The sequence below is a fragment of the Apteryx mantelli genome, chromosome 10 (genome assembly GCF_036417845.1).
Source record: "Apteryx mantelli isolate bAptMan1 chromosome 10, bAptMan1.hap1, whole genome shotgun sequence".
NCBI lineage: Eukaryota > Metazoa > Chordata > Aves > Apterygiformes > Apterygidae > Apteryx > Apteryx mantelli.
The window spans coordinates 14406358-14433688 of record NC_089987.1 but is presented as its reverse complement, the minus strand read 5'-3'; the positions used below and the strand labels follow the sequence as shown (position 1 = coordinate 14433688).

General features: G+C 38.2%; 1 protein-coding gene across 4 annotated transcripts; it reads right to left on the bottom strand.

Moving 5' to 3' along the window:
- Window positions 1-1648: 1648 nt before the first annotated feature.
- Window positions 1649-27302, bottom strand: LOC106483222 (uncharacterized protein F13E9.13, mitochondrial-like). Of its 4 annotated transcripts, none has more exons than XM_067302523.1 (6): window positions 27172-27302; window positions 26112-26194; window positions 19075-19255; window positions 11301-11451; window positions 9058-9185; window positions 1649-2571 (listed from the first exon to the last, which is right to left on the bottom strand). In XM_067302523.1, exons 1-6 carry the CDS (start codon window positions 27242-27244, stop codon window positions 2381-2383), a joined length of 807 nt encoding a protein of 268 aa, XP_067158624.1. In that variant the 5' UTR covers window positions 27245-27302; the 3' UTR covers window positions 1649-2380. The 4 variants fall into 4 exon arrangements, with proteins under 4 accessions (XP_067158624.1, XP_067158627.1, XP_067158626.1 ...); XM_067302526.1 differs by lacking the exon at window positions 27172-27302 and adding an exon at window positions 26769-26805; XM_067302525.1 differs by lacking the exon at window positions 27172-27302 and adding an exon at window positions 21072-21181 and having other exon boundaries at window positions 26112-26189.
- Between the last annotated feature and the right edge of the window lie 29 nt (window positions 27303-27331).

Here is a 27331-nt window from a genome sequence, read left to right as displayed (position 1 = left end):
TGATAATACTTTACATTTGCACATTTGTAGTAATGTGACTTCTGGCAACTGTAATCAATATCTTTAAAAATAATTATCATTGTCGAACAATCCTTATCAGTGTATTGGTTATAGTTTTCAATTCACTACTTTAAAATGTTTACTCTGCTAGTGTTGACTAGTGCTCATTGCTTACATGGCAGCCTTTCTAGCTTACAGTTTTACTGAAAATAACTTCCAAACTTGGTGACAATTCTCTTAGATAATATGTGCCAGTACAATCATTATTAAATCTTCTGTGCAATCAGCTATGGAAATATATACAACTTGCGAAAGGGCTGAAAATAGCCCTAATACACAAAGGTGAAAAATATGTACTGATTTAAACACACTGATATTACTAATATCTAAATTCATTCTTTATTATTATTTTTTTTTTTCCACAATAAAGAGGATGTAACAAGGAACTCATTATTTAGGCTAAGAATCTAGAGAACAAATCAGATCAACGCTTTACCTGGTAAATATATTTATATCAAAATATGCAGAGGGTGAATGAATGCAAGGAAAAAAGATTTAGAAAGTGTCTTCAAGATCCTCAGATATTTCTGTACTGCCTGTACCTGCAGCTTTGAGTTAGAGCTGGAAATGGAATGAAAAAGAAGATCTAACTAACTATCGTTATGCATGTGGCTGGTACAAGGCTGGGTTAGCTTTCAGCTACAATCCGCTTTCTGATCACTATGAGGAAACACAAATGCTAGTGCTGTCAGAAGAGAAATGGTGGGGACAAGTGGCTGGGATGGAACCACGATTTTTGACGGAAGTGCAAACACACAGCAGATTAAAATGCTCGTGTAAATATGGACCTAGAAAAAGTAGTGCCAGCCACAACAAATAGGCACCTGAAAGGATTTCTGTGCATTGGACCTTTGTCAGCCTGCTTGGGAGGAAAAGGGAGGTAGGCAGAAGAACGCCAAGGCTGTCACAGGGTCTAAAGAATCTGTTTTCTAGGAAGACAGCACACCAGAGAGATCTGTCTACTTCTCAGGGGAGCCAGGTGGCAGACAGACTAGTCCAGAGAAACAGCACCTGAGAGGAAGACTTAATCTTGGGCTGCGATGTTTTGGAATCACTGTTATGTTAACAAAACTAAATTTCCTGAAAAATCTATTTCTGCCTTTGAAAGGAGGATGCACCTTTTGTTCAGGGGAAGACGGGCACTCTGCTAGCTGACACACAAAATGTGTTTGCGTACTTGCTTTGACATATACAGTGCAACTTCCATTAGCATCAGCAGAAGCCTGATGCACAGCTGTCAAGGAAAGGGAAAGAGATCCTAGAGGACAACCTTAGCTCACAGTCCCAAGGAATGAAAACATATGCCCACACTTTACACATCCACAACACAACAGATATTCTTTGTTATTTTTTTTAGACTTCCTTAGGGCTTAAAGATCAAATTGAAGTACAATCCCTTATAATATACACAGTGAGACTGTCATATTTTCCCCCACATTTTACAGGAAAAATGAAAATTTGTATTTACCTTTCAGTTTTGGTAGAAAGGCTTCCATCATAATTACACCTGTGCGTATAGGAAGGAACCTGGCAGTTTTTAACATCCCTAATACTAGTCTGGAGAGGTACAAAGCTGTAGGAGCTTGCTGAAAAATAGCAGTAAACCTTTATTAAAAAAAATTTTGTGAAAACATTTTGACTAAATTCCAACTCTACTTAAAATGTAATTAAATATTTACATTTATTCTCTAATAAGTATTATAAGTAAATCAATTTCCCAATTATCTTAAATTTTTGTATGGTATACAATTACTACATTTTTCTAATAAATGCACAATTCTAATGAAAAAATAATGATCTTGAACTTTAATAGAGCCCTTCATTTGAGGAGATGAAAGTGCTGTACATTCATTCATTTATTATGTCTTACAACCCCCCTGTGATGTAGGTACTATTATCATCATTTTACAGATGGGGAAACTGAAAGGCTAATTAACTTGTCCAATTTACAATGCTGTTAGCTGTAAACTTAGGGTGTCCTATTGTACTCACGTGTGAAAGAAAACTCAGCTCATCCTGTGATGAATATTTACTACAAATTCTTAAACTCCATAAGCATTTTACTTATAGTAGAGAATATATTACACAAGCTGTCGGAGAGTTTGGTTTTGCGGATTTGAGTGCCTCAGAAATATGCTGCCTAGAAACAAACATCAGTTTATTTTAAAACGTCATCTGGTTTCCCAACTAGCTATGGAGATGATGTGCGTTTTCATTTAATGTTATTAGCCCTTCAAGTGCACATTTGTGTTTTAATTCTGTACAATGTATCAAACTCCATTTTTACACATACAAACAAAAACACTGTTTGCTAACAAACTCATTCTCTCAGTTTTCTTATGTGATCCATAAATTTCTTTACTCGGTCAGGATCAACACCATTCGCCCAGTAACCTTCTTTCTTGAAATACGAACCAATTATTACAGCATTTGCATCCAAGTAATTCCTCACATTCTCCAGAGTCACTCCAGACCCAATCAGCACAGGAATCTTCACAGCATGTTTAACCTCTGAAGTGAAGAAAACCAATATTAGCGTTAAGTCCTCTGACCTCCTCTGTCCAGTCTTTAAAATTCTATCAAGGTAAGCGTCAAGAAACTCATGATCATGGTTTTCTTACTTCTGCTAGAGGATGAAACAACTTCTCTAGGGAAACCACCTTCAGCTTTGAGCAACTGTTAACAAAATACCATTTTGCCTTGCATTCTGTCATTGTGTGAAAGGCTGCAAAATAATATTCCTGGCCACATATCAGAGGATGGTTTCAGTGCTACGGAAAGTTGGGTCTAAAAACCCCATAGCTATAGCCCTCTTTTTTTCTCAGGGGACCAGGGTCCAGAAAGATCGCTTGGCAGAGAATACACCGTCTTCAACTGCATTCCTTCATAAATTCATTTTTCTCACATGTCCCTGGTAAGAAGAGATGCTGGATCCAGGAATTCTTTGCACAGCAGGACTAGCATGGTTTTGCTGTACCCCGGGCCCTCTTACTTAAAGTGACTACTACCATCACACTTAGAGGATCCGTTGTACTTATGGTACTACACATACGTGGAAAAGAGCTACGGTTTACTGTTTGTATTGCAGTAGCACCCAATATAGATTCCAGACAAATGAGGTCCATTGCCTTAACAGAGGATTTACTCCTGCTAGAGTCACCCTGCCTCCTGTGGATTCCTAACTGCTTCTCAATTTCCTCTCACCTTAAAAGAACTGAACAACCCCTGAAAATCTTCCTATAAAGTAATCAAAATACAGAAACAAGAGCAAGATGCCGCTCTTGTCTGCATTTATTATATCAGCTCATATTCTTTTTTGCAAGCGTGTGGTGAGATCATTAGAGTGGCAGAACTATCCAGTAGGGCTATGCTCATTACAATTCTTCAGTCATCAGTTTAAATCACAATAATGGGAGTTGGTCTGGTGTATATTCCTGCCAGGTCTCTTTGCTGAATTTATGCTATGTGGTTATGTTGCAGATGATCTTCAGTGAAGAAGCAAAAAAAGGGCCTTATTCCCATGAAAAGGAAAGGAACATGCTCTCTACTTCACAGTAAATTTCAAGGGACATGGAAGTAGGAAAGCAAGCAGTGGTCATACGGACTACACTGATAACTCCAAGACAGTATTGATAAAGATTTCTTCTCTTTCTATAAATTGCAACGGAGTAAAAAAGACAAAGATTATTTTTTCTAGACATAGTATGTTTTTCCATCATCTGGCACATCACCTGATTCTACAAGGACAAATGGGTAAAATATCAAAACAGGGCTCACACCATATTACCCCCTTCACGCCTCATGCACAGGGGTGGATTTCACTCAGTGTCTCGGTGACCATGTTTGCTGTGAAATGCATGCATGCCGAAGGATCCTCCCATACAGAAACTGATACATGGCTCAGTCAAGGCAACTCACATTTTTAGACTGAAAACAAAAGGGGGTGGCTTTTTGGACCATGGAAAGGTTCCCCATGGATAAAGAACAGGTAATTAGACAGTGTTTTCTGAAGAACACAAGTCAGTACCAGCTTGGGGGGGGGGGGGGGGAGGGAAAGGGCCAATTCAAGAGTTACTAAGCACCTTTCCCACCCTTTCATTTCAAACTGACCATCCTAAGAGTCTCTCTTGTGGGACTGGTTGCTTCATTGCTTCCTTAAAGAAATGTTGCGAGACATTATTTCTGACCTTTAAAAACATATAAATGGCCGTAAGTGGGATAATAAGCCAATGTAAGATGGTTAAAGCTTGAGGCAACTAGGGAAAGTGCCTATGTAATATATAAAAGTCTGCTTCAAAACACTGTTTATATTTAAATAAAGTTTCATCAGATGCCAAACTTATTAATGATGCTTCAGGAAAGACTAATTATTTATCACCTTTCTACTTCACCAAAGAAAGGGGATCAAATAAACTAAAATTCTTTTTCGGTCACACATCCTACTGTTTCTCCATCTAGGAACAATAACCACTTGCTGCAAACATTTGAACACAAAAGAATAAAACCATACAACACAGTCTTTATGAAGAATTTTAAACAAAACTGGATCACATATATATTATTAAAGCAATGGTTATTTCTATGCATATTTTATACTCTGATAGTCATCCTTTTTACAGCAACAAAATAATTCATTTTTTAGTTATTTATAACACTGTTAATGAAATCCTGTTCCAGAAAAATTAGAATTTTATTTATAAAGCATTTATGTACTCTTAGGAACATCAGATTTGCTTTACATAGATCCATAATTAAGGTGCTACAACTGACCATAGATTTGCACAACTGTACTTTACTGCATTCCCAAAGGAACCGTGTTCCAAGTCAATCTTTGTTTTTATGACAATACGTAAGACACATTAGCAGGTAGTTGTTTCATAATTATTTCCCATCAGCAGGAAAAACGAAGAACCAAATTATCAAACAGAGCATGATCACAAGGGTGTGAGACAATAGCATAGCCCTATTGGGCAAAGACTGCAACAATGAAACCTGAGACTGACACCAAACTATCAAAAACCCCAAAGCTTCCCTACGTAGCAAGCTGTCCAGCGCCTGCTGTGATCCATACGTGACACATGCTGTCCACACGCAGCTCTTCCTGTGCTCGAGTTTCATTCAGACAGGCAACGTGAAGGATGGCAATAGGAGTGCCCTGTCTATAATAAGCCTAGGATACCTAATCAAGTATGCTGCAGAAATTTTAAGTCATTTCCAAACACATCAAGGCCTAAAGTTGATTAGTATAAAATGACTTGTCTATTGGCTTTGTTAATGCAAATTCTAACTTGTAAAAGAAAATAAAGCAACAGCAGTGAGATATGCTTCTGCACGGTGATGTTCAGTCATTGTTAGATGTCTCTAAACATAGAGTCTTGCTTGAAATGTTTTTCAGCTTTCTTCCTCTGATAATATTTTTTGACACAGAGAGAAAAGGAGACAATTTTGTGATGTTAAAACAAATAAATCCCAGCATTTACAGAACTTGCACATTTCGCTACTTCAATAAACTGTAACTAGAGGGCACTGTGCTCTTTCTTGTGACAGTACATCTGCAGACGTCTTTAATAAAATCATATGAAATAGTGCTTGGTTGCAAAGCGCAATGAAAACATTTGAACTATGGTATGCACAAGTTGCATGAAATAAAGGCCAAATGCTCCTAGCTTGAAAACAATGGCAAAGAGCAGTGTAAAAATAAGCACCACCGGGCCAATAACTTGCTCGACTACTCTTCTTTAACAGCTTTTTCATATGCAGTAATCACTGTACCGTACACAACACTGTTTATGGTAATGCTCCACTGTAACGCATTTTAGTTTTTAAATTCAAAGGACTTTTTTCCTGTCATTAAATCTCAGGCTTACAAAAAGTACAGATCAGAGACTTACATCTCCTGTTTATCTATAGGAGGGTACTGTAAAGGCAGCAGCCTTTAATTTGACTTAAACAGACCATCAAAATGTGGGAGGGCAAATCAGTCTTGATGCCCCTTGTCTGAATGATTACAAATGAGGTGACAGTCATAGCAGCTGTTGGTTTTTGTGATATCCCCTGGTTACTCAGCTGAGACCAGCCACTTTGTTCATACTGATAACTACCCAGTCATTATACAAAGGCTCTGGTCACTTAAATATGGACTGGATTTGAATCAGGAATTTAAGCTGAAAGCATTTATACTCAGCAAACCTGATATATTCACACTCTCCAATCAAAGAACCTTTTTACAGTGTAACAAACTGGAACAAAGTCATATAACCTCTTAAATGGAAATATGGTCTGTTAAATAAATTAATTGTAATTCAAAAAGCTCAGCTATAATTCCTGCTCCTTAATGACCTGAAGGCAGCATTAAGATTTTTAGATCTCCTGCTCCCATCAGCAACGGTGCCTTGGCACACATGCTGAAACCAACTCTTTTCTATAGCAAGGTCAGTGCTCACTGTAAGAGCAAAGCCTGCCAGTTGCCATCAGGAGCAACATTGATAGTTGCCTACGAGAAGGTAGCAAAACAACTACAAACAAAAGCCTACTGAGCACAGCTCTCTGGCTTGACAGGGAAACACTCATTTCCCATACCCCATCACAAATCAGTCAATTTAACACACTGACGCAAAGAGACTTCTGCATTACTTCACAACAAAGCTGGAAAAAAGACAGGACAAAAATCTCATCTGTCTTTCTGGTTCTGCTTTCAAGAGATGCTTTGCAGTGTGATGAGAGGTGCCCAATTGTGTGTATCATCATAATACAGCACTTCCAGTACTGCACAAATTCATGAAATACAAAATTTCACTCATGTCAACACCAACTTTTGTATACTGTAGATCTGATTCCTTTTAAGAATCTGCAGACATAGATGTGCCTAATTTGTCATTTCCTTATAACCTTGAATATTGATTTTCAAGTTCTTCTCTTAACTGTTTTAAGCCAACAGCCTTCTTACGAGATGGCCTGCTAATGTCTCAGAATCCTGTGACCTGAGTAACATGAATCCATGATCCTCAGATTCTCGCTTCATACCACAAATCCAAATATAAAATTTGTGTGTGTACTTCATTACAACTGCCAACTCTGATTCATTTTGTTCTTTGGATCCAGAAAGAGAACAAGACTGAGACTGACATTTTTTCACAGGAAAGAAAAGAAGAATTTGTGGTGTTGTCTGGCTGGGTTCCTGTCATAGAAAAACCTATGGGCCTACAGGACAGGTTTTGCTCTGATGCATGAAATCAATGGAGGTTGCATGCGTATATTGGAAAGCAGAATTTAACCTAGGATTTTGCCCTAAGACTTATTAAATCCTTTTTTTTTTTTAATTTAATCTGCATTAAAATGAGGCGACATTAATTAAAAGCAGTGATGGAACTCTAGATTAATGAAATTTTGCAGTCTCGAAAATATACCTAGCTTTCAGCGTGATCTGTTCTATGTATCATTTCTAGTTTATGATATGAAAAAATCCCAACTAATTCATGAGCTCAGTATTCTCACCAAAACATCATTTTATTTTTAACATCAGTGAACTGAAGTATATTCATTTATCATCTGTTCTTTGACCAACAGTTTGTTTAATGTATATAAAATGAAAATCAATTTTGACAAGTTCAACATGTCTTTTAAATGCTGATAAGCATGTATGATATGGGTAAATACCAAAAAAGCTGAATGATTTCACATTATTCCAAATGTTTGAGGCACAGGTCTCTATGGCAAATAGGTAAAGTATATTTTTCACCTGCTTTTTCTTCTTTCGTATGACAACAAAGAAAGAATAGCAACTGGGTGGTTTAGACCAGAACATGCTAAAGAAACAGAGCCCATATTAATATCTTTCATCCTTCAAAAATTATTTTTGCCAAAGGTACTGATATTTTTTAAGTTTGACCAAGCATGCACTAATTAATTCTGCAGATTGATCCTTACCGGTGATCACTGCAACTTGGAACAGAAATTGCTTCAAAGGCAGCTGTGGATGTCCAATATTTCTTGTAACTTGGCCACATTTGAATAAAAGTGATATTTTTCAAACTTGTTTTGGCTAACATTTTAGCTAGCATGTTTTAAAACTCCAGATTAGACAGATAAATATACTTTAATGCACATTAACTGGACTTCCAGCTTAGAGTTCACCCTGATCAACTAATTAATTGAATACAAGTCACTGTCTGCAGTAGAACTTTAAAACATACTAGGCTAAATGATGTCAGCAAAAGTAAAATCTTAAAAAAAATACACATTCTACTTTATGTAGACAAACTCTCAAATTCAAGCCATTAATCTAAATAAAATTAGTCATTAATACAGAATGAAAATTCCAGGATGGGAACAATCTAGTTTCGAGAAGACAGTCCAAATCTATGCCAATACAAAAACATGAAGAATCATGTAGCACTTCTGCAAAGGTCAGAACTCACAAGTCAAATGCCTCTCCCTTCATAGGAAGTCCACAACATTTAAAAATTATGTAAATATCGTATAGTTTTCTAAGAGTGAAGTAGTATTCTTTTTGAAAATCTTCTAAGCAGTATTTTCCCTGGTATCACTGTCTGGAATGTTACCAAATTCAAATGTCCCCTTTTCTGCAGGACTTGCATCTTCATTTTGGAAGATCTAAATCTTTCCACTGAAAAGAATTTTTTTTTAGTTAGTTAGCTTTTTAGTAAGGCTATGACATAACTTTTTCTTATACTAAAACTTTTCAGAAATTGAACCTTATTGTGTAAAAATGTCAACCTCAGTATCATTCCATTTTATAAAAGCTTGAAATAATTTTCATTTTTATCCCACCAAATTGTTGCTTAGATACATATCACAGACAAACTAAATAGAACCTCAATCACATTAGTTTTGCTGTATCAAATCAAACTCTCTAGAGAAAGCAAGTTTCTTTTCTTCCCCCCTTTTTCAGGAACAGCAGATATATAGATTTCTCTCTACATTAATCCAGAAGCTGATTCACTGCCTGTCGTCCGACCTTCGTATGACAGCTCTCACCTTTCAGCTCTTTCGGATCGGCAGGCATTGCAGTAGCTGTTCCAGTCAATATGACCCCATCAGCCAGGAAGAGCTCAGCCGCCCTCGCGGTCTCGGCTACGCTGACATCTGCCGTCAGAGCGTGAGCACTGTCAACAGCGGAACGTACCCTCTGGTTACTTTCGGCACGCACATTTGTTATCCATCTTGTTGAATGTTTAGACTGCATTTCTTCATCTTCCCTGCTGTCAGAACAGCTCAAGGGAGGCTTTTTAAGAGAGGGTAAGCATCCTGTTTTAAAATGGGAAGTAAGATTGCAATATGAACGAGAGAGAGAGGGGAAAAAAGAAAAGCATTTCCATCGCAGTGTCATAATTGACTGACCTATCGCTCTGGGTCTTTGCTCTGTCTCTGAACAACAATTGCTAAGTGTGACCTACCAAGCAGAACTGAGGCATGTTGAGCAGCTGCATTTCAGAAATGTTGAGCGCACACAGCTTCTCTGACTCCAGGCGGGAGTTATGGATGTTCAGCCATTCATGAATCAGAACCCCTTACCTAGAACTGAGTTAATACCCTCCACTTCATTTCATGAAGTCCAACTAACACGAGGTATACTCGCTACCTGTAATATAGTCACAGGGATCATCTTCGTGTAGCAGTTGCTGCAAACATCAATCACCTGCATCTTATCTTTGAAGCAGCAGTCCTTGGTATATGGGAGATGCACTTTGCCTGAAACCTACAGCAATAGCAACTTTTGTTTTAAACAGTTCTAAACTTTGAAAGAATTCTAGCCATTGCAGGTTAAACACCTCATCTTCTGTTTTCTACTTAAACAGAAATACAGAAAGACCAATGGCTATGGCCAATCTGTCACACTGATGAGCGGTGACAGAGCCAGGATGGAGACTGCCTTGGGGCAGCCCGTGCTTTGCCCTGTGTGAAGCAGCAGCACGTGCTCATTCTGCAGGGGCTTGCACTCATGGTGCTGGGTGCAAAAATAAGTATACTAATTCCTCTTCTGCAGCTGCAGAAAGGCAGGTCTAAATTAAGTATATAATACATATAATTAGGCGGAAACAGGACGAGCATGTGGAGGGTAGCTATAAAGAAGACAATAAGACTATAAAATAGTTTCTCTTGATTCAGAGAACGGGAAGCTAGCAGCTCTTGCTGGCAGGTATATATTAAAACAAACAAACAAAAAAAACAACCCCAAACAACCTGCAAGTCCTTTAACCCCTCCTCCTCAGCTTAGGAATCTCACTGAAACAAAAACCTCTTCCTCTCTCAAAAAACAAACCCTTCAAACAACAAAGAGTGCAATCCAAATGTCAATTTATCAATTGTCAAGACAAAGAAGAGATCGCATGATACTACATCAATTTTGGGAAGAAGTGTAATGCAATGTATTTTTAAAATAAAAAAAAAGTCATTAGAAAGAAACCACTCTGAAGAACCTTAATTTGACCAGGTTGCATTGTTTCCTCTATATTCTGAAACAATTAGTTTATTTAAAAAAAAAATCAGTTGTTTAAGATCTTCAGGTCATTCCCATGATTATCCACATACTATACACAAACATTTTAATTAGGTTATTTAGCATGTATAATACATAACATTTGAACAGCTCTTCTGGAAAAAAAAACAAAGAGTGACATCTAAATAGCTAAAAATACCAGGTGACAATTATGATAACATATGAGCAGAAGAGAAACTGGATTCATCTGTCATAAGTTCCTTTTGTTTGATAATCATAGAATATAATCTGTACACAGACAGCACTGATTTAAGTAGAAGGAATCAGTATTGTTGGCATGAAGGGAAAAAAGAGAATCACTTTCTAAAATACCAAAATGTTATGACTTAGATGCTTTGCATGTGGCAACTGCTTGCATAACTAAAAATAACCTTGGATGCTTAGCCTCCTGAAACAAAATTTTTTTTAAACATAACAAACATATATCTAAGGATAAAACATCTCACCTGGTACCAAATGCAAGACATTTACAGTCTACACTTACAAATCTTAAAGGTTAAACAACTGCAAACCTCATAGATGTAGCAACCTGCAGCTTACAGGTGCAAATTTGTCTGTAAACATTTCCCCTAATAGCATTGCAACACCATGTTTGAACAATAAAGTTCTCCCTATATCATTAACTTTCCTGACACTAACTAGATGTAAAAAAACAGAAAATGGAGAAAAACATCTGATCACTCTTACATTAACATTTATATAAAATATTTTTCATATTTACCTATGTTTCTTTTTAATATCAGCAAAAATCTGAATGTTCTCTGCTCCAATTTGTTTTCTGTATCGTAGCAGGTTGCCTGCACAGGCATTTATAATCCCTTCATCGGCAACATGAGAAAACACAAACCCTTCAGCTCGGATGAAATCAAGATCTGGGGGGGGGAAAAAAAAAAAAAAAAAAAAAAAGCAATATTTTAGCCAAAAGTGAAGACTGAAAAACAGAAACCAATCAAACAAAACACCTTACTACCCTTACTATTTGGTCTCAGCACAACTTGTTCCATGTGGTCTAGGACAAATCAACCTTGCTCTCCCACATATTTACATCTTACAGCCATTATTCTCACCCATATTCTCTCTGAGCTCTTCTTTCCATCCTGCTACCTCCAATTCCTCTCTCTCCCACACAGTAGACTAGTTTTTCTCCTTGCCCGCACAGCTCCTTCCTCTTTCTCAGCCCCATCAGTCCGTACACCGTGGCTCAGCATCTGCTACTGCGAGCCCTGCCCCTTGCCATGAAGCGTCAGCAGTGTATGCCAACCGGCCAGCAGGCAGGCCAAAAAAAGCCTCCTTTGCCCTAATGATGTGGCTTCTCTGCAAAAAAAAGGGCATTAACTTGGGTCTCTCCCCTCTTCCCAGACACTCACTTTCATTATATTACTTCCTCCTTCCCATGTTTTTCTCCTCTGTTAAATTCGACTGAAACTGGCCAACAGGTTAAAAAGCATCAGGGACATGGAGGCAGACAGAGGAATAGCATAGAACTTTTCTTTAGCAAAGAAAACACAACCTGTGGTGCATTATATATAACCTATTTGACTCTCTATTTGAATGTAGCTTGGGTTTTCTATACAGCACTACATTAACAAATTACCTCTTGAGCTGTGGCAAAGGTACAGAAAACATCAACTCTACCACAACTCAGCAACACAATTTCAACCATGTTCATTTATTCTTTCAATTAGGAAGCTTTTGTGAGATGGAGGCTTAAGAGGAAGGCTAAGGACAGAAAATGACTTTACACAGGCCATTCACCTTCTATCAGGCAGCACTACACAGCCTTGAAATACTTTTGTATTGAAAATATCAATGCCTTGGGCTAGGGTGTAATGAACAGCTGTTAGGCACAAGAAAATAGAATTTTGACTCCTTTATAGTATTCTACTCTTCCCTCCAATTTTTCCATAGCCTTGAAGTTTATTTCACCTGTCACTTAACATACATGTAAAGACTCTGCACTAATCTTCTGCAGCTTTTGCTGTTCTTCCAGTTTGCTTTAGAGATTTTTCCCAGGCTCTTCCGAAGTTCTGCTGCTTCTCCAGTTTTGGAGTGAGCTGCACACTTAATTAGAGCTGACATCATACCAAGGAAACAAACACATGGGAAGGCAGCCATCATGGGTGCAATTCCACCTCCCGGAGAACTGCTTAGGCAACAGAGGCCTCATCTTAGCACATTTCCAATACAAACAGAAATGAGATCTTTACAATATATTTATCAAATGACAAGGTGTCTGTTTATTTTAAAAGCTAAATTTCAGTTTCATTCCAAAAGTCCTGAAGTTGCAGAAACAGAAGCTTATGCACAAGAGAGGAGAGTCTGTACTGCTTAGCAACACGGATTCCGACTCACACGATACATCGCAGATGGATGTGAAATCAAATATGAGCTGTTCTGTGTCTTGAGATTAGCAGGTAAAAAGCATGGAGTGTTCTCAGGGTCCAGAGACAAGAATGTATCACAAGTATAAAGGCAGTAGTAGGTACTTGGCAAGAAATGCAGTGCAAATAACTAGATTGAGATTCCTGTACCTAGGAACAAAAGCTGTAGGTTCTATTTAAATGACTCAAGTTTACAGTGTATTTCAGAGTTAAAATAAGATAAATCAATTCTCCTGCAATTATAAGACTACTGTCAAGTCTAGAAATCCATTAAATTTTCAGCAATCATAATCTCTACCTTAGGACAAGGACTATTCATTCAGTAATATCATTTACTGAAATCGCTCCTTGCATGTTGTTTGTTGATGTTTGAGATGTGCTTCCTTAGCTTAGGAATTTGAGACTTTCTCCTAAACATTAGAATAGCACTTAGTTTAACAGGGCTGCGCTCTCTATCTGGATCTTTGGGCGCTACTGAGATACAAATTTTAACCAACAGTAATATGGTGTAGGCACCAAATCATTACCCTTCTGTTTTATGAAGCCATAATCGGATTCCACTAATGAATCAATTTTTAGGCTCATAAAACTGTGAGAATGATACTATTGCTTATTTCACATTTGGCAAGTTGAAAAGTAATAGCCGTTAAATAGTTAATGGCAGTTCCATTTCTGACTTATATGGGAGCAAAAGAACCCTTGTAATCTCACTGGAAAACAAGAACAGGAAACTTCCAATGAAATCCAGTAAACAAAACTTCAAGACTATATTAAGAACATGGAATCAAGTATCCAGCAGTTGCAGGGCTTGTTTAAGGAAATAGAGTTTGTCTCTTTTTCAAAACCCAGTAATTGTTATCACACTACTTTAACCATAGTTACACAGCTCTGCCTAAACAGCTGTGAAGGTCTATCAATTGTACAAAAAAGCCTTTTTTTTTCCTTCCCATAACAGTTGATGAATAAAAGAAAAAAAGTCAGAGATTGAAACACTTCTTTTGCTGTGTTAAAAAATATTGCAAGACTGATTTAATGGAGGAAATATTACTTTTATTTTACCCTGTACCCATGTTAGATACTACAAATGTGCATATTACTGCATTTTAACAACACAAAATTGTGAACTGGATATAATCATTAAGAAGCCCTTTCTAGAGTATGTTCCTTCCTTTACAAAGTCAAAAGGAGCTGGGAGCCAGAGTTTACTGCCTTCATAGAAATAGGATCTGGCCTCTGCAAGGTAGCAGCTCCCGGCTGCTGCTGAATTTTGAACTGCTTTACACAAAGGCAAGATGTTGCAGGGTGAATTTACTGGTGGTATCTTATTTCCTATGAGCAGTAAATCCTGGCTACCAACTCTCCTTGACTTCCTAATTCAAAAAGAATCTGAAAAACACTGATTTTGTGCTGAAAACAAAAACTCTGAGGAATACTGACTTTGCCTGCTACTGATGCTTGAGGCAGAGTCTGCATGCTGTGCAAGACCCTTTACTACTCAGGGCATCGATTTGCAACAGCTCCTTCCCCACTCAGCACGAACTCCAGGCCTGGGAGAAGCAGCATCGCCAGCCGAGTCCTCAGCAGCATCTTGCCCAGAGAGCCCATGGCGCTCGCTACCTCGCTCTGCAGGCACTCTCACGAAACACACACCTGCACTCTTCCTGATGACATTCCCAGCTGAGCTGCTCCTCCCCAAACCATGAGTATGGTGATACCTAAAGAAACAAAAAAGGCAGCATACAATTCTGCCCAATTCCACCTCACTGTAAACACTACCACAGGGTCTACGAAATAGGAAATTCGTGTGAGGTATGGCTCTCCTGGCGGGTGTGCAAGGGGAGAGGAACAGAGACTGTCTCCTGCAGCAAGAACGTAATTATAAAAGACTTGGAGATATCTGGGCATCAGCTGGTGTGAAGCCTTGCTTAATCAGCTACCAACCTCATCACTGCTGAAGACTAATTAAGAAATGGCAACTGCATGGGATTTCAGCAACATGATCCTCAAAGAACAAAGGGCACTTTCACAGTTAGCTGGAGATGGCAGAAGATAAACTTTTAGAGACTGAATCCAGATTCATGGAGAATGTAACACAGGCTCATCCAGATGTAGAGAAGCTGCATTTTGTAACAGGTGCTACCGTTCTTGCTCCTGATCACCCAGACTGAAGATCCAGCCAGAACAGGACACTGTAACTCACCTCTGGCCTGTGTGCCCACGTTTTCCACCCCATGGAGTCAAGATACAACAGGGAAGCGTACCTGGAATATGGGAAGCATTCCCACATATCATTACTTAGATACAGCTCTAGGGATCATTTTATGCCCCAAAGATCAGCAGAGGGCTAGGCCAATGTATCCCACAACGCCAATGTTTCTGGAAGTTCTTTTCACCATTAGCTTTGTCTCCCTTAGATTAATGATGGGTCAATTTTTCCAAACACTGCCACATTTTAGTAATGGAGAACACAGAATATGTGCAAAAGGATAACAGGAATTTCATCAGCATATTTTCCCTGTACTATAAAGGCTCTGCATTTGCTCCGCAAAGACTTACACTGATAGATTAGAGCCAAGTTGAACATCTCATTAGTGCAAGGAAAAACATATATAGCAGCTGAAAGCTTTTGGATGATTCCTTTAAAAACAACAGTCTTCCTCTCTAATGTGAATAGTGTTTCATAATTAGCAAACTTTCAATAAAACAAAAGCCATGTAATTTAGAAGTAGGTCAACAACAAACAGCATGAGTACATAGCAGACAGTTCAAGCATACAAAATAGTTAACTTCAGGAAACAAGACACACTGATAAATAAGTAAGGAAAAGCTAACACTATGCACAAAACCTGACCCAGACTCAGTGAACATATATTGGACATTCCTGAGCACTGAAAAATGATAACCAGTAATATTTGCTAAGTAAAAAATAAATAAGGGAGAACTTGTATTTTTATCTCTTCTGCAAATGCTCATAGGGCCCTACTTATATGCATCATTTGGTTTCAACCTCAAGCAGATGTAGTTAATTAAATCAGAATCTACGAACAGGAAATTATACACCTTTAAAAACACATGGTACACCTGTTAATAATGAACCAATTGAAAAGTAACCCTAGCAAACAAATTCTGACACAGTCATCATCTGCTTCTCCACAAAGGGCATTTTAGTTTCATAAAACAGGAAAGAATGAAGATAATACAATCTTTGGAGGATGTCGTTAAAATTAACTGTTAAGAAGGTGCATTTGTCTAAAAATAAGTATTTGAAGTTAAGATGGCTTCCAGTCAAAAATATAAATACAAAACTGTACTTTTCTGTATTATGTCCATGTTTTGAGGTCTATGGTTATTTATAGATATCATTGCATTTTAAATTTAAAAGCCTACATTAAAAGAATATAAAAACTGAGCAGGAAAGGACTTAAATATTAAGAAAGGTGTGACGTGAATCTGCCCCACTATTTGTGTATATAATGATATTAATTTTTATATGGGCTAGTATTATCGTATTAGCCTTTAGGACAAAAGGAAAATTCTGTAACTTTTAACAGAACTTCCTGAAAGTAAAACTGAAAGTGAAAGATTCCCCACGGTTAATCCATCATACTGACGTTCGTCTGTGTGCCACGGGACGGGAGAACATGGAGCTTGCTAGCAAGACCTGTGTTAGGAAGAAGCAATGGCCTGTAGGACACCTTTGGGGCAAAAACCTCACTGAACCCTGATCTCCGGTCATTCTGAGCCAGAGAGCATTTAGCACTGATATAATAGCTGGCAAAAACCTCTGGGGGCAGGAAGGAGATTGGCAACAACTGTTTTGTCTCAATGGTTGTTTTTCGACAACCTGAAAAACTGCTCATGTTGACAGTTGTTTCTTGTCAGTAGGAGACACAGAGGACACACAGATTCCTCTTTTCTTCCAAGATCCCCCGCTACTTTCCAGCCACTGTCTCACACTTCTGCTGAAGCTCCCCACAAGAACACATTTGTTGGCGGTATTCTTTCCTTTAGGTGCCCAATTTCCAGATGCTCAAATATAAAGAAACAAAATAGATTTTTTAAAAATTTTCTAAACTGTCTTAGCTCCTCATCCCTCAGTTTTATAATTGTAATTTACAGATTTATCCAACAACTTGTTAATATGCTAGAATTCAAGAATCAAGAATTCATTCAAGAATTTAATTTGTTACTATTTGGTTACCCACAATATGTTTATTAGCATAATCATGTGTCACTGATGATGAGTTCCTTCTACTTACACTGGAAACTTGCTGATTTTTTCCCCCTTTACAAAAGAAAATTGTTACCTACATCTAAAGACCACTTACTGTTTCCCTGTGCAGCTCTCTTCGGAAGGGTTACTTCTAACAAAGACAAGAGTTTCCACAGGGGAAGTGAAATGACTGCATAGTAGCAGGAGATGCTACATCTGCTTTTTTTTTTTTTAGGTACGGCACCTTCAGCAAGTATGTTTGTAGTGAAAACTTGCAGGGCTTGCTTTATCAATAGCCACCTCTAAAGATCATTAAAATTGTATTGATATTAAAGTTGCTACTAAGTTAATACAGAAAAACTTACCAAGTAGATACCCCCAAAGCAGCACTCGCTTTAGTATGGCTTCGCTTAAAATGATTCTTCTTTTCTTTTTGCTTTCCTGTTCAGTGAACTTGAGACAATAATTCTTAGAGAAGTGCAATAAAATGCACTAAACAGTGGTCTTTCCTAGTTGCTGTTCTCCAGTTACAGAGCAAGCAGTGCAGACCAGTAGTAGAGCTGAGGAAAACTCAAGCCGTCCAGGAATTCTCTCCCTCATTAATAATTGCTGAGAAGTAAGAGAAATACATAACCCCCACATTATGTTCCCATTTTAGTGATCAATTTTGTTCCTAAAGGGATGCATAACCCAGTAACAATCTGACCATGGTTTTTAAAAATAAGGTGTGTAAATACTTTTGCAAATGCCTAAGCATCTTCAGTATCCTACATGCATACAATCCTTAAAACCTAAAATACGACTGGATTTTATTGGCTTTTTTAGTTCAGCTTTCATAAAGGTTTTAGTACAGAAATAAAATTGGTTTTGTCAGTTTGTCAAGTAGCTTGATACCTTAAAAATGTCAACTTCTCATTCTAAAAACACTCAAACTGAGTTCAAAACACATCTACTAACAGGAATTCCCCCAAGAAAAAGGAATTCAAGATTTTTAGAACATATTCAACCTAATTAAAACTGTCACTGCAGATAACTTCATCTATATTGTTTTAATCAAATATGTTTCTAAATTAATTAACATAAATATCTTTTACTTTCTTACAGAATTCTGCAGTTTAAAAAATCTGTACATTCAAAAAAATGTGCAACTTCACTGTCATTACATATGCTGTTTGGGTAAACACATACATTACCCCCTCAATTTATGAAGTATTTAAGCAGTTCTAGTCTTCCATATTAGACCAGCCTCCATCTTTAAATCAGGAAATGTTATATATGGAAAACTAAAACTCCTTCAGAAGGAGTAGGAACAGAAGGGTTAGCAAGTCTAGGATTCAAGCAATACAGATAGATCAATTTATATTTAATTTTCCTAAATGCATTTTGATTTTAGGTAGTTTGGCTAGCAGTATACTCAATTTTTAGTTATCATACAATATGGCTTTTTTCCATTCATTCATAAAAAAAGACACACAAAACTTAGTTTTAACAGATAACAGTAGTAGCAACAATGTATAATTAGATACTGAAACAGGATGCTTAACTACAGAGGGTTAAATTAATCCCCCAAAATAATTTAACTGAAGTAAATAGAGTTATGCCAAAGATGGCTTTTAAACATGAGTAGGTTTAAACTAATCATTATATTCACACAGGTTTCACCTAGAAAGCAGTGGCAGTGGCCTTGGGATTTTTAGCTGCCTGCTACTGAAGCAGTGCACAAGTATCATCTATTATAATCAAGTAGGCATCTTTCTCAAAATCTAATTTCTGCTTTTTCAGGGTACAGTGAGCTTTTCATGTCTCATTTTTCATGGTATCTATGTTAGTACAATGCACAATTTGCAGAGAGTAAATGCCATAGCAAACAACAGTAATAAGTGATGAATCATTTCCATTACCTGCCGCAAGAGCAACTGCTATAGCCTGTTGATTTGCAGCGCACAGAATCTGGACGCCCAGCGGGAGACAGGGGCAGGTTCGTTTCACTGCAGCGCTAACGACCGTCATTGCTGCCGTTATTTCAGGCCCAGGACAAACTGTGTAAGGAAGATCATGCATGTTTTCTATTATCAAGCCATCCTGTGGAGATTATTATAAAGAAATACGATTACACTGGGAGAAAAAAAAAAGGAATTTAAAAAACACAGCTAGTTTACTAGTATGTTGAGATTTGTATTAAAAGGCGCACAAAGTTTAAAGATTTTCCCTCAAAGGAAGGATTATTTATAGTAAATTGTGTTGATGCATAAAACCACTTGTAAAAGTGCTTTCATCAACAGCACAGTATTTGGAAAGAAATCATGAAGAGAAATAAATGTGATTTCAATTATACATTCATCAATTAGGTTTCCTTTGATCTGTCCTAAAATGTGAACTATAGGGGAATGAGTTAAATCACATACCTCATTAAAAATAGTGTAGAGTCAAACTTCAATTATCCAAATGGAATATAGAATATTGAGTATATTTGGATAACAAAGGGTTTAGATAATCAAGGCAATTTTCAATTCAATTAATGTCAGAAGATAAGTGTTATTTTGGGTAAATAAAGGAATTTTTTGTTTGACTATTACTTCCAATGTACGTATTACCATAGCATTAACAATTTGTATTTCTCCCACTCTGGATTCAAAATTACTTGAAGGAAGATACTGCTATTTATTATCTACTGTACCTCTCACTCCATATGGGCATACACTTAGCAAACAATGGAGTGACTATAAAATACTCTGCTGATATAATTTATATGATTTACTGAAAATCTTCATACATTATCTAGTACCTTGTACTTTTTTAACCATTTGTATAGTATGCACTAGAAAATTCTCAACAGCTGCAAATCATATATAATTATGTCAAGGACTAATAACATGAGTGAAAATATAGCCTTGGAACATATTTCAAGTCTGATGTTTTGCATTTGAAGTGAGAATGTTAAAAGAAGCTAGAAATTTCTCACCTGCTTCAATCTAAAAATACAAAAAGTTTAACAGACAAATTCATTGTATATATAGAAAATAAATCCTATTCTCTCTGGAGTTTTATCATACATCTTAATTCTTAAAATGAGGGCTTTGCATTTCTAAGACATTCTAACTGAATCAGAATAGAAAAAACAACATTTTAAATTAAAAAAAAAAAAATACAACCAGAGATTAAATAAAGAAGTAGGGTTAATAATAACATAGAGAATCAAGAAGGAAAAAAAGATTTACTTTTTAAAAATTACGTAAATAACGCTTCTTCAATATTTGTTGTACTGTAGAAGCCCTTTTGGCAGTAAAAGATAAGGCAGTATATATAATGCAGTCAGCATTTAATGGCTGAATTACAGGCTAAACCACAGACATCATAAATGAACACCTAACATGGACAAAGGGGAAAAGAAAACTGAGAATGTAAATGCTCTCTTGAAACAATATGGTAAGTCCAAGACCCACAAACATTCAAAGATAAGGAACGGAGGACCATGCACTAGAGTACAGCTGCTTTTACCAAGTGACTTACAGCTAAATATTTATATGCACAAAATACACACTCCTTAAAAACAAAAGGTTACACCTGTTAATAATGGAATAAATAACCAAACACTACAAGCACCCAGCGTCAGGCCTAGGTATCACCTGTTGCCTCAGAATTCCCACCCGAGAAACCTCAACCAACCAAAAGAAAACCAGGTATGACAAATGGCCAAAACGTCTGCACTTCATCTTGGGTTTCCACGTTCAATTCAACCGTTCCATTTAACACCCACACTTCTCCACCTGTGATCTGAGGCAGACAGGGGACAAAGATGACAGTCTGCCCTCAACAAAATTTCCAGAAATTAAATCACTAACTTTTAGTAAGTGTCTCTGGAATGCAGTCAGCAGTAGTGTAGCAAACCTAAACTCACCAGATGGTCTTCTTGTACCTCACTGCCAAGAGTGAATTCTTCAAGGTACCAACAGAAAGAGAAATCCCTTAGCCTTCTGCCCTCTGTACACACACACATATAAGGTCTGTCTATGTGAAAAAGTAAAGCTGGTCAGTAGTGATATGCGGCAAAAGTATTAATGTAGGACTTTAGCATTTGACATCTGGTTTTATTCTGATTCTGAAACTAAGCAAAACAAGAAGAATGCAGTAAACCCTCAAAGCCAGGGGATTCCTTCAGGCCACAAACCCTGGAAACCTTTGGTCCTCAGCTCAAGAACGCTCGACTTGGCAGACTTCACCAAAACCTGTACATCCAAGGAAGTGCATGGGCAAGGAGTTCGGATCTACAAACTAGAAGCCCCAGACTTTCAAGGTAGCTGAGAGTCATCCTCAGCAGGGTGCGCAGGAAGCAAGGCACCCAGGAGCAGGTCTCCAGCCGCTCAGCTTCTAGAGAGCCAGGCTAGGGGCCGAAAAACCAGGAGAACCAACTGGCAGGAAAACTGAGCTTTCCATGAAACATTTCTATTTTGACAGCTCAGGGTTTGCACAAAGCAAATTATTCCATTAGATATGTTAATGAATTAGTTTAGCTAAAAAGTAATAAAAAACTCTAGCCATACTATTGCGCATAAAACAAACACCTCACTGAACTCTAGTTCAAAATGCATGGCCAAGTCAGGCAGATGGGAGGATTCCAGAGTTTCTTACACTTCCCTTAAACTTATTACACCCACTTTTCAATTTCATCTGTTTCTATGCCCCCAAAGTCCAGGGTTACAGTGAATATTATTTGTCTTACTTTAATAGTGTGTTATTCTTCTGGTACCATCAGATAGACTATGTTCTTTTGCATATTATGTTTTGTTTAATTAAAAAAAGAACAACATATGTTCTGCAATACAGAGAGCTGAATTACAGATGCATTAACTCAAAGCTTTCTTTCATATTTTTGTATAAAAATATAACACCACAGATTTCTGTGTTTACTGAATATATATGTATATAAAACAGATTTCAGTACTATCAGACAGCTAATTAAAATGGTGGAAAGAAAACAGTTATGCTGAATTAAAGTTCTTGGAACTTAAGCTTATAGTGCAGAAGTCTATGGGAACAGCTACTGTATTACACATTCCAAAACAGAATTTATTTGGATAGTAAGAGATAAAACTCTACCAAATATCTCTTGTATTTCTTTTCCATTGAATATTAAGATGATTTATGTGTTGTTTTATAAATAGAACAGCCTTATTTTCAGTAATTCTCAAACAATATACTTTCTTTTTACTTTGAATGACATCTAAAGTGTTACATATGTGCAAAGTGCCTCTTGTATCAGTCAGCTAGTGGATAGTAGGTCATTTAAATAGCTCTCTGATTATATAGAAAAACAATTTCCTTAGTTTTATTTCACTTATAGGAATGACCTCTTAAAACACTTCAGCTACACACACATACCACTGCAGAAAAGTCTCAAGAAAAATATACAGTTATAACTCTATAAAGCACAACCTGTATAACAAACATACAAGTGTTAAGTCAGCTCCTTATCTAACATAACTTACTTATGGTGACTTTAACCTCAATGTTTCCCCTAACAGGAAGGCCTCACCTCCAGAAACACACATATCAATAAAAACCTATGTAAGTTTAAAACAACTCCTGTTTCTTATTGAAAGAGGTGTGTTGTTGGTTTTTTGTTTGTTTGTTTCATACCATTTATTAAACAGGTGCAGGTGTGTGCTGAGATGATCACAACCCCTCCTACCACCACAGCCATGTGCCTCTATATAAAGGAAATTAGACACCTTTGTAAAGTATTTTTCTGTGCCCAGGTATAGCTTCCAAATTCTACAATTCCTTTAAAAACTACCTGAGCAAGAGATCTCTATCTTAACTTAGGTAAGCAGACACCTTATGTTCTTCTCTATATATCATAGGTGTTCGAGTACAGAAATAAAACAAGGATCAAATTGATCAGAATAGCAACAAAGGTATCTCCAGAGACTGTACTGGCAAAAGAAGGAAACCTAAAATCTTGCTTGGTGAGAAGCATCATAATACTTGGAACTCAATACTACATTTTAAAAGCACAAATAAAAATAATTCTTTTTGAAAATGTGTATCTTTAACAGTCTTTAAAGTCAGCTATTCAAGTTGCTGCAACTAGATAATAATGTCAACTAGTAAAGCTAGTTATATCAGTGAAATTAAGGGGCACTCTCACTCTGCTTTTTTTCTGGCTACAAAGCAGGCTTCCCCTAGGCTGCACTGAGTGAATAAAAGTTAAGTAACTTGCACTGTATTTTTGCATCACTCTTTTTAAACAAAAGCAGATACAAATGGGAGGGATCATAATGTCTCATAATTTGTTGCTTATAAAATCTTGTCCTGGAAATTTCATTGTTCAGTAATACAAGTACAAAGCATATACGTCTTGAGCACAGATGGCTTCCTATCTGAACACTCACTTGTTTTCATTATTGTGTTCCAATATCACAGATCTCTCATATTTATTATGTTAAACAGCTCATGTGCCAGACAAAGTCACCTTTTTCTGAACAAAAATTTATTGCCAAGTGCAATATATATTGAGTGGGTGAGACCATATACTTCACTTTTGAATGTTAACACCATACTTCACTTTTGAATGTTAACACCAATGCAAGCAATTTCAGACAATATACTAACATCTCCTGGTGGTAGCAAGATGGTTACAGATCTTAGACTACGGTAAGCAGCATTTGGAACTACTGTCAGTGAATACATCCATGAGGGGAGGGGGGAAAAAAAAAAAAAAAAGCTTTAACTTTCTAGGTGTTCTCCCACATGAAAAACAGACAGTTTAACAGTTTACTCTTGAGTACTGAGGGGGAGAAACAAATATATTCCCACTGGGAAGCAAGAAATCTAATTTGGAAGAGCGAGGATCTCGGTGCAAAAGCCAGGAAGCTCTTGAAGAATCTGTCATGAAAGCCTATGCTTCTCTCAAGTACTGAGGAAAATACTAGACAACTGAATTCCAGAAAGTGTTAGGCAACCATACTGATATTTATGGAAGCTCTCTTCATTATCTCTGACCTTCATGCATTAATAAAAGACTTGTTTGTCATACAGCTGTAACACTATTGTGTATGGACCTACAATTTCAGATACTTAACTTTAGAATAACCATTGTGGAGTATATACTGACCTTCTTAAGAATCCTGCATGAAATATATTAAGTCCTGAATTTCTTCAGATCTGTAGAGAAATGACTGTGTTTCTGTCATGCACCTGTCTACCTGGGAGCTAGTTCTAAAATCTATTAGAGTTGAGTCATTGCAATACAGTAGGAGAAGAGATAGACCAGTTAGCCCTGAAGAGCAGGCTTTATTACAACTGTTGAAAAGACAACGAGGTGTAAAATAGAAACTAAAATTTTGTGGTAATAGTGATTTTAAAGTTTCTCTTAAACTTTCTTCAGCTTTTTGCATTTCAGCAATGACAGTAACTGCATCTCTACGCTCCCTCAACTTTACGTATATTTAGTGCTTCCTCTCTGCTGCTAATGGTTTCAATGTATAGCCAGTATGTAAGGAAAATGGGTAAGTAAGTATGGAATGTGTGACAATGGCTTTAAGAGAATTATAGATCACTTGTGTAACCACTTCAACTAACACAGGAAGACAGACTAACTAGTACTCGCCACTAACTCATACTTGCCACTCTTCTGATGTGGATCAAACCACACTATACCTCAAATTGATTTTGTAACCATAAAGAAAAGACAAAGTCACAGTACAGAACGCAGAACAACTTTACATACTTTCTTTCAGAAAGTATGAAAAGGAAGAAAACTGACTTATTCCATAGATCTTTCAGTTAAAGATTATTCTGACTGGGTAGACATCTTGCACATGCCCAACTGGCTCACGGGCACTTAAACCTGCCTGTGTATAGATCATTCTTCCACACTGTTTATCCTTTCAACAATTCACTTCTCATGACTTTTTTCTAACTAAGCCTTGCTCTGTTCATAACCTACTTTGACTTGTTGTCAAGAATTTTGACTTTGGCCTTCTGTAATTCAGATTAAGTTTAGATTCAGTCTTGTACTAACTGTAAAGTATAATTTAAATTTATGCTATAAAAAAGATTTCAAGAGGATTGTTCTTATTAAAGTCTGGCAGAAAACAGTAGCTTAGAGCACTGACTACTTGTCCATTTAAGCCATTTTTAAATCTCAGACAATAGGACATTACCATGCCAACAAACTTATATAATACTGTAGGCAGGTCAAAGAAAAAGCACACCAATGCATGAAGACACAGTGCAATGAAATGTTTAAAACATACCTGACCTTTCAAAAGGACACATGCTCCGTTTAAAAACTGCTGACCTATGAAGATTACACCACCACCTTAGGTCCAATGGCAATTCAGTCAGTAGTACCTGCCTTTTCTCGCTTCTGGCTGAGAGTGGCCTTTTGGGCCTTCTCTAGATATGCAAAGTAGGCAAGCTCTCTGCCAGGGGCCTATAATGGAAGGATTAAAATGGGTAGAAAAGGGCCTAAGCAGCACAAATACAACCATGGGAGAATGCTATAGCCCACAAGTGACTGAGCTATGCCTGTGCACATGCCATTCCTCCATGACTTCACAAAAACAGTGTGTGGCACAGAGCTAAAAATATAGTGGCTCGTCAAGCTGGAAGAAGCCTCCTACAGCCAAATACCTAGAATGCTAGCAACACTTCATGTTGCAGTCAACTTTCCATCTGCTTTTTCAGCAACTTGAACTGTGCAGCTTTTTCAGTTGTTCTGCATGCACACGATACATGGCTTAGCCTTCAAAACCTAAGGTTTACTTACTATATTAAAGCTACATCTTGTATTTCAAATTTCTTCCTAAACTCTGTGCTTAAGATGCTTTCAATAAGTTCTAGGTATACCTGGATTCAAAGTTTTAAAGACTAGCTATGCAGAAGCAGCTTTTATGTAAATACTGCCATAGGAAGCATGAAAGCCAATACTTACAACTCCAGCATCCCTGTAAGTTTCTGCCTCTTGACAAGCTTGATCAACGATCTGGGTCAGGGGAAGAGAACTTCTTGGTGTGCCTGCAAAAACAATGCTGCTTACCCCAGTGCAAGGGGAAATCAAAACCATGCAGAGTAAGTTTTCAGTTAAGATAACTACAGGGGTTAGCACAGTGAAATAGGCAGGAACAGGTACACTTGCTAAAAGGCTGCTGTGCCTCATTGTGGCATACCTTAATGGCATCTCTTTCCTTAGCTGAACTTGACATATCTGCTTTCATCATTTGGCTCCTGAAACAAAGCTCTCAGACTTGAGGAACATCCACTATAATCTCCCATTGCACTGGGTCTGCCCTTAGCTTGTCATTACTGTACTTATTATTGCTAAACCTTCATTAGTGATGCTCATGCAATGCAACCTAGGGCAAGAAAAGACCTCTGGGTCTGCAGAATGCCTATGCTAAACATGGGTTAACTTTAAGTTAGTTCAAGCAATCTTAAACTCTAGTCTGCAAGGTTGATAGCATCCAATGTTCAGTCTAGGACTTTCTAACAGGAAAGAACATTCAGAATGGATTTTGCTTGAATTCACTGAATTTTCCTCAAGATCAACTCGGAAGTCCCTTGTGATATTTGGGCTGCTAAAGCCGGGTACCGGGAGTCCGGGATTCGGCCTTGGAAGAGTTGCTCTGACGATTTCTAGTCCCGCTTTTCTCGCGGCGCTCGCTGGACGCGGGGCTCGGGCGCTGCTTCTGGGGAAACGCGGGGCAGGGCGGCTCCTCGGAGCGGCCCGTCGGGCAAGGGTGCGAGGCGCAGGCGGCCCCGGCGGCCCCCACGGGCGCGCGGTGCCTGCGCCGCGGGCTCCCGCGGGCCCCTCGGGCCGGGCCCGGGAGCTGCCCCACCGCCCACCGCGCCGCGGGCTCCCGCGGACTGGTACACGGGACGGTCCCGGGGGCCGCAGCCGGGGCGGCGGTAACGGCCTGCGAGGGGCCGGCGCGGCGCGTAACCGCGGGGGGGGGGGGGGGCGAGGGGGAGCGGGGCCGCGGCGCGGCGCTTACCTGGCAGCGCGGCCGCGTGAACCATGCCGACAACGGCCGAGCGGGGCCGCCCCAAGAGCCGCAGCAGCGCCATGGCCGCCGGGGCAGTAGGGCACCGTCATGGCGCCGCCCCGCCCCGCCCCGCCGGGCCCGCTCCGCCGGTGGCCGCGCCGCGCGTCGA

What these genes read in the sequence shown, in the direction of transcription:
- LOC106483222 (XM_067302523.1), bottom strand. Translation starts at nt 27,244, where the DNA reads ATGGCGCTGCTGCGGCTCTTGGGGCGGCCCCGCTCGGCCGTTGTCGGC. An exon ending in CTTACAGGGATGCTGGAGTT is followed by an intron (nt 19,256 to 26,111) that starts GTAAGTATTGGC and finishes TAATCTCCACAG; the next exon opens with GATGGCTTGATAATAGAAAA. An exon ending in AGCAGTTGCTCTTGCGGCAG is followed by an intron (nt 11,452 to 19,074) that starts GTAATGGAAATG and finishes TCCCCCCCCCAG; the next exon opens with ATCTTGATTTCATCCGAGCT.